General features: G+C 44.0%; 2 protein-coding genes across 2 annotated transcripts in view; both read left to right on the top strand. All coding sequences in view use genetic code 11, as the record gives it.

Annotated features, from left to right (window-relative positions):
* EGR_04910 (hypothetical protein) overlaps nucleotides 1-1,049 on the top strand; it is a gene marked incomplete at both ends in the record, with an annotated part of 2,148 nt that extends 1,099 nt beyond the window's left edge. The window contains one exon of the mRNA XM_024494159.1: nucleotides 811-1,049. Coding sequence (XP_024351396.1) covers nucleotides 811-1,049 — 239 coding nt within the window. The remainder of the gene's footprint in view (nucleotides 1-810) is intronic.
* A 3,181-nt stretch (nucleotides 1,050-4,230) lies between these two features.
* Nucleotides 4,231-4,611, top strand: EGR_04909 (hypothetical protein; the record flags this gene model as incomplete). The annotated part of the gene is made up of 1 exon (XM_024494158.1): nucleotides 4,231-4,611. One exon carries the CDS (start codon nucleotides 4,231-4,233, stop codon nucleotides 4,609-4,611), a length of 381 nt encoding a protein of 126 aa, XP_024351395.1.
* Nucleotides 4,612-7,062: the final 2,451 nt, after the last annotated feature.

Below are 7,062 nucleotides of genomic sequence, written 5' to 3'. Positions count from 1 at the left end.
CTCTATTGCTTATTCGCCGTTGTGGACTCATAAGCAAAGTGCAATTCTTCTGTTCTTTTAAGGTGACAAGGGACGAGGAGACTTAATTTTGCCCATAAATATTTTCGAGTCCATATTGGTTACTTGTCCATCTTCTACTCATTTGAGTTAATATGTCCTGTGAGGGTAGCACGGCGTTAGTCTTCTCCGTCATAATCGCGATGCACTGTCGGATCCAGTGAATTTGCATATTTACTCTCCGTGGATGCAGCAATAAATATGCAGGCTACGTGTCCAAAGAGAAGACCTCAGATGTCCTCCTCCATGCTCAATTAAATAAAATAAAAATGTTGCCACTATTTGTTTTATGATTTATTGCTCAGCTAATAAATGGATTTTCAGTCCGATTGGTGGTAAAAAGCGGTTTGGAAATTTTTGACCTGTTGGCTGTTTCTACTTTGCTCTTGTGAAAGGATGGGTAAATGGAGGGATGAATGGATAGTTGTTTATAGCAAAATTAATAAGTGGAGACAATCTAACGAAAGTATCTGATCGTAAATTACTTCCTGTATTATAACCAATGGGTAAAGGACGGATAGGGGCTTGAAAGCGATCGGCTTGATGCATGAACTTGGATGAAGGAGTGCATGCCCAGGAAGGTAGATTGACATATCCATGGCAGAAGGGGAATGGAGTTAATGAAGTGAATTTGTTGGATATGGATGGATGCATAGATGGGTGAATGGAGGATGGTTGGATGTATTTAGAAGATGTGTATACAACTACTTCTTCCTCCAAACCACCCTCTCTTTTTTCCTCTTCTGGTATCAGATTTCAAGCCCGCCTCCGTCGACTTCAACAACAACCGCCTCCTCCGTCCCATCATCATCTCCTTCCTCGGTGGCATTGGTTATGGCGATGTCATCTCTACTGCCCAAAGTGCCTTTAAGCGTCAGTACGCAGCCGTGACCTCCGCATTGGTTGTTGAGGCCACAGTGGAGCATGCAAAACTCATATCGCCCTTTCAAATTTCATTTGATAACCGAAAGATATTAGTTGCATCAATTTGATTCACTACAACATCTTTAACAATGTTAATTCATAAAGCTTTCCGAATTTTAGGGAAATGAAAAGAGGTCCATTCATAGGGCGCTAATTTGATGACTGACGCGTCCGGCTCGTGGTTGTTTCCTTGGATCACCTACTGCGTTGTGATGGCTGACGCGGGAGGTTGACCAAGGAAAGCGCCGGAGACTCCGCTCAAAAGAGGAGAGGGGCTATGTAGTATGATGGTTGTTTGTCCCTCAGTTTCGGTGAGGGGTCACTTTTGACATGGCCATTGTACAACGCCCGGTGGGCTGGCCTTTGGGCCATGCCAGTAGCTCTAGCACCGTCTGTGTGCCGAATCTATATGTTCGACCCGAGTATTAGGTATTCGTTTCTCATTGCGGAAGTCTCAAGGGGCTACTGAAACTGAGACTAAACGTGGCCGCTCCTGTTTTGACCACTAATATTTCCACACAGGTTCAATGCCACTTGCATTGTGCAAATGGGACTTTAATTAGACAGACTACGTTAACGCGAGAAATTCTGGCATTTCGCTCGTGATACATGTAGGCTGCAAAGTTCATCCGGTCTGTCAGTATGATCAAATTCACTAACTTTCCTATGGGCGATTTCACATTCGTATGCATAATTCCTTCATTTTATTGTTTATTTTCCTATTTGTCAGAACTAATGACGATTGGAAACTGCGCCCTTGCATCCCTTTGTATGTCGTAATGACTGCCTCCTCAGTTGGTCATTCAATAAATGTAAATGCTGCATCCAAAACTTTGCGTCTTCTTTCTCCCGTTTAAAAAGCCAGGAGGGAAGAAATGAGTCAGCTTATGAGTTGTTGAAGCACTGTTGAATGGTATCTTTGTTTCGAGGATATATAATGACTTGACACAAGCGGTAGGAGAGTTTGACTTTCCATCCATTTGTTGTGTCCATATTTGGTCGCGTCTTAACATTTGAGGCAATGCTGTCGGAAAAATCCGATCCCTTGTGATTTGTAACAATCAGAACTGAATATCGGCGTCTTTACCCAACCCGTGACGAATCGGTATTATGAAAACACTTCAGGGGAGGAAGAACCATTCCGGTATTCGTGGTTCATAAATCACCTCCACCAGATTGTATTCTAATTAAGCCTTCTGTTCTTAACAATAGCAAGCTTCATTCTCCAAGCCGAGAGTAGACTTCATCGCCTCTTCTGCATACTACTGTAATCACAAGGTAGTAATATGCTCTTCTGGCATGCAAATCAGATGATGCTATACCTGCAGGGCAACTATCATTCAAGGCTTCCTCACAAACTTGTCTATCCGTCCTGACGAAGTGGGCATCAAACTGGCTCTCTGCTTCATTAGTTCTGGTAATAGATGTACTTTTTGTCTGGTCGCCTGTACCTTATTGGGGTGCCATAGATTGTGTCTCTCTAGGAAAGAATTTCAAATTATGAAGACGCTAGTTTCGAGACACTTGCAGCAGGCAACTTGGACTCAATCGACTACTTCATAGTTACGACTACTGGCCATTTATGCTACAGCTGACTGATATTTCAACGAGGTCATCGGTCGTGCCGCTGGTACACCAATCACTGATCTGCAGCTAATGAAATGCTCATCATCTTTGCCACCGACCATCCCACTGATTGCATGTATGGGGACTGCAGAACCACCTTTGTACTTGTGCCAAGTTAAGGCAACATTGGCAGAGGGGACATCAAACGATGCAACCATCTCGTCAAGTCTTGCAACTTGTGCCGCCCAAGGGGAAGAAGAGGAAGACGAAGACGACGAAAAAGATATACGGCATTATATTATGCTACAACGACCCGGTTGCATTTGAAAGGTCACTGGTAAGTGCCACCTTCATCCAGGAGAATTGACCAGTTCCCCCGTGTGCTACTTCCTACCTCGCAGTACGTCTGCCATACTCAGAAGTGTCAGTAGACGCGTCTCATTTATCCACCCTAATAAAATACCTCTACGGTGGGATAACTTCTCTGTTGGTGTCACACCATGCCTAATTGACACCATTAGCGAGTCATTTATCCCTAATTTTTAAGTCGTGATCTATGTGTGAGAACTTGTTTTTGTGGCACTGAGGAGAACAACGACTATTTAGCAAATTGGCTTTTGCACCGTCTAGTTATAATAATTCCACCCGTGGTGGAGGGTTTGAATGAGGATATTTGGTCGGTTGCAATGGGTGTATAGGGTTTGCAAAATATGCCCCGTTTCAAAGGTGTGGATGTTGGCACAAAGAAGGCGGAAGCAGCACAAAGGGCTGTTGGGGATTTTAACGGCTTTTTTTACTCCTCTCACGTCCATCATATCACCACTGGTAGCAAACTTGAGCTTAAAAGCTTACGACGTTGTTATCTGAACAAATCGCGCGTTATTTTAACAAGTGCCTGAGAATCTGTGTCAGTGTAGATACTACTAAGGCACGAATTGCTGAGATCCACGTGGATCAGTGTAAGGATCCGGTCACTTGACCAAAACAGGGCAAGGCAGCAGAAACGAGATCCACGTAGCTAGGCTCCGAAGCTTTTAGCAGGGCAATGAACGTTTTGTGGGGAGAAAGGGGAGAAAAAGGAAAAGATGAAGGTGAAGAGTGAAGTGGATATCTTAAAGGCGATGAGGGAAGAGAACAAACGTAACAACATCCCTTGCCCATTCACCTATCTGGAACACGAGTATCTCACGAATAAGTGGAATTTGCAATAGAACGCCTGCTTTGAGGTATTGTGCCTTGTAATTGACGGTCTAAATATTGTCACCTCGGTCCTGGTCACGAAGGCCTCAAAAACCATGAAGAGCGGCGTGTTGGGATATGGGGAGAGGAGGTTTATGAAATTCCAGAGGGCAGCTCTGTGGCACAGATGATGGTATCATCAACAAAATGCATTCAGACCTCAAGGACTTTACCATGTGTTGGCAACAGCATAAAGTCCTCCACACCAAGCTAAGGAAATTGGGCTATAAATCAGACCCACACTACCACTAGTGATTCAACCATTGTCAGGACGATCTGCTGAGACAACTCTATTAAGCGTGTCAATTTGAACATAAAGGACTGCCATTTGGTTTGAGTTACTTCAAGAAAGAACAGTTAATATACCGTTTTGTAATAAAATACTCGCTGTTCACATGTTTCGCTTTATTTGATTCTATGTACAACACATAAGAAATGATAAACATGTCGAGGGCATTTCTCAACAAGCTCGTCTTCCTGGTGTCCGAATGTGGCCTACGATTTGCGCGAGTGCGACGCATGGATGAGTGCGTCTGTGGATGCCACAAGTACGTCAACTCTCTCCGCCTAATCAGTGGCAATCCAACGCCTTCTTCCCCTTTCCACCACAAATCGGAGAATATTCCACTGCATTTTCCACTACTGAAAATAAGTGCCTTGGTCTTCTTCTTCTTCTCCTCCTCCTCCTCCTCTCCATTTAGGTTACCCTACTTGTCGCCGTTTGGGTGTGTCCTTCCATCCGGAGCCTCGACTTCACCCTCACCACTAGCGCATAGGCTGGAGAATGCATGCACCATAGAGGTGGGGATGTCTGCTACGTTGTGAAATATAGCCAATCCTGCTATTATTGTCTCAATTTGGTCTCTTTTATCACTTGTAAAAAGGTAATGCCGTCTGCAGTGGCTTGCAGGAATTACGGGGACGGTTTATCACTTTTGACGCGAATGTCGTTTGCTGGAAGCACGCATCTGAGCCTCTAATCCCATGCATTAAGTCTGTTAAATTAGTCGTCAGAGTAGAGTCATGATGTGGTTGAACACCATATGTAGGAATTTTAAACAAATGTACCATGCAAGTTCTTCTTGCTATGGAAGACTGCTTACAAGTTCACCTATCGCGTCTTCAGGGGCCAATTCTAGTATTTTAGAATTATATATTTATTCTGCCCAATAAAAATGCGATTTGCTACACAAAATGAAATTTGAGTAATCAGGAGTTATTGTTCGACTCACCTTGGGATTTGTTTTCGAAGCACTGGCAAAGGCACCTTACAGTACTGCAGTGCAAGGCTTTGATAGTTTGTTCAGCTCCGATTTGGATTACACAGGTTCTATAGGGTCCGCTAGTGCCCTCCCATTCTGTGGCATGGCCTCCAAGCCATATCAGTTGAGTCTCAGCCGTGCCGCACCTCGGTGGTATGCCCTCTCATGCTACCGTAATGCCTTAGGACTACAGGGAAGAGCAAGGGCGCTGCAATGCTGGCAGTGGCACGCAAATTTAATCTCAAAGGACATCTACACTGATTTGTGTAGCTGAAGGCAACACTTTAACTTGACGAAGGAAGGATATGCGCTGCGGATGGGAGAATCTGTGAAGACGTCTGACGGAAGGGCTGAAAGTGACGCTGACCCCTGGCAAATGGTACAGTCTTCTGTTCCGCAGGAATGTTATTAGCAAATGAACTGACGCCAACCGTGAGCCCACTGGGAAGGTTTATGACAGATCTAGCCGAGGTACTCGTGTTAAGATGTCAGTTGGATGGACACGTGATGCCTCCTTCACTTCTACAAGCTGAATGGATTGCAGATGTAAAGATGGGTGAGTAGCACTGAAACGAGTACAACGGGGCAAGAAGGCAGAGATATGAAACAATATCAGCAGGAACATCAGTGTCATTTCAGTCAGTCTTGTAAACTGATTAAAACAACACCGTAACGAGTCCTTCGCCTCTTAGTTGCCCTTAGTGAGTATTTCTCGCTTCATTATCAGGCAATTTACAGGAGATTCGAAGAATTGTGCTGGGAGTTCTTGCACACAGCTGAGTCCCAAAACCCGGCAAAGTGCTCGGGCACCAAGACAGGTAACTACGGCTACCGGTTAGATTGAAAGGAAGGACCGCCTTTCGTGCCAAGTCAGCAGCGTAGGTAAAATCCACCTCTCTCAGGCCAAGTCGAGTTCACGAGGTCATCTCTAGTTTAAGTGTACAGTCGTAAAACGATTAAATGACTGGTCATTCTCAAATCGAGTAGTTGGAAACGAAATCTTTAAGCCGATATCACCTGCTTGCAAAATACCTGACCCGTATAATTTTCTCTACTTCTTTGTCAACATATAAAGCAATAAATTCTACCAGTTCAAATATTTCCTTTGACAAATTAGCATAGTTAGACGCATTTAGAGAAATCAAGTATCTTTAATGCTAATTTGCCCATAATCTTTCTCATCAGTGATCTTCTTGCCTTTATGTGGCTTCTGAAAAATTACACTTTCGAAAGAAGAAATTCATTGGAAACTTCCCATCTCCGTCTCCAGTACCGATTTATAAAACTTTCCGTGCCATCACGTCATTTGGAGTAATGCCTGCGGTTCATAAAATACTGCAGACTTTCCTTCCACACCGACAGCACGGTTTGATCCAATGTTTTCCTCGTGTTCCTCTGTATTTGGCATTTTCTGCTATCACTGGTATGCTACATCAACTTAATATTGTTAGCTTTAAAAAAAGTTTACAGTTTACCGGGTTATTTATCTAAAGAGCTCAAACAGTTTATAGTAGACAAAAAGATAAAAGCTAAAGAATGTGTATAGGAAAAGGGGTTCTGAAGGCACCACCCATCTCTGCGCTTTTGGCAATGTTGGCGCCAAACATTTTTGCCAGGATTATACTTCTCCCTCCAACACATCATAATCCCATGCAGTAGGTCACCTGTGGGTGGTGCTGCAATTTGTGCGAAGTGATCGCGCAATTTGGCTTGACCTTTACAGTTAGGCAGCCTTAATTTGGTACGTAGAAGGGAGGAGGGTACCACTGTGTCGACTGGCGGATCTGCTTTGACTTTGGCAACTTTTGAAATTGTCGTCGTTTGCGTGGCTGTAGTCCTTGCTTCAACTTAGCGTGGGTTAGTGCAAATTGTCGGCTGTTTTATTCGTGTGGAATATCTCGGCCACTACAGGCTTGTATTGTGAAGGCAATGCATCACTCACCGACTATCCATTTTCAATGCACAACAACTATGATTCCTTCACTAGTAGAGAACTGTTGCCAATCAAATGCAC

Source organism: Echinococcus granulosus (genome assembly GCF_000524195.1).
Source record: "Echinococcus granulosus chromosome Unknown EG_S00033, whole genome shotgun sequence".
Classification (NCBI taxonomy): Eukaryota; Metazoa; Platyhelminthes; class Cestoda; order Cyclophyllidea; family Taeniidae; genus Echinococcus; species Echinococcus granulosus.
Note: the sequence above shows the minus strand (reverse complement) of the source record. Positions and strands in the feature narration are given on the sequence as shown.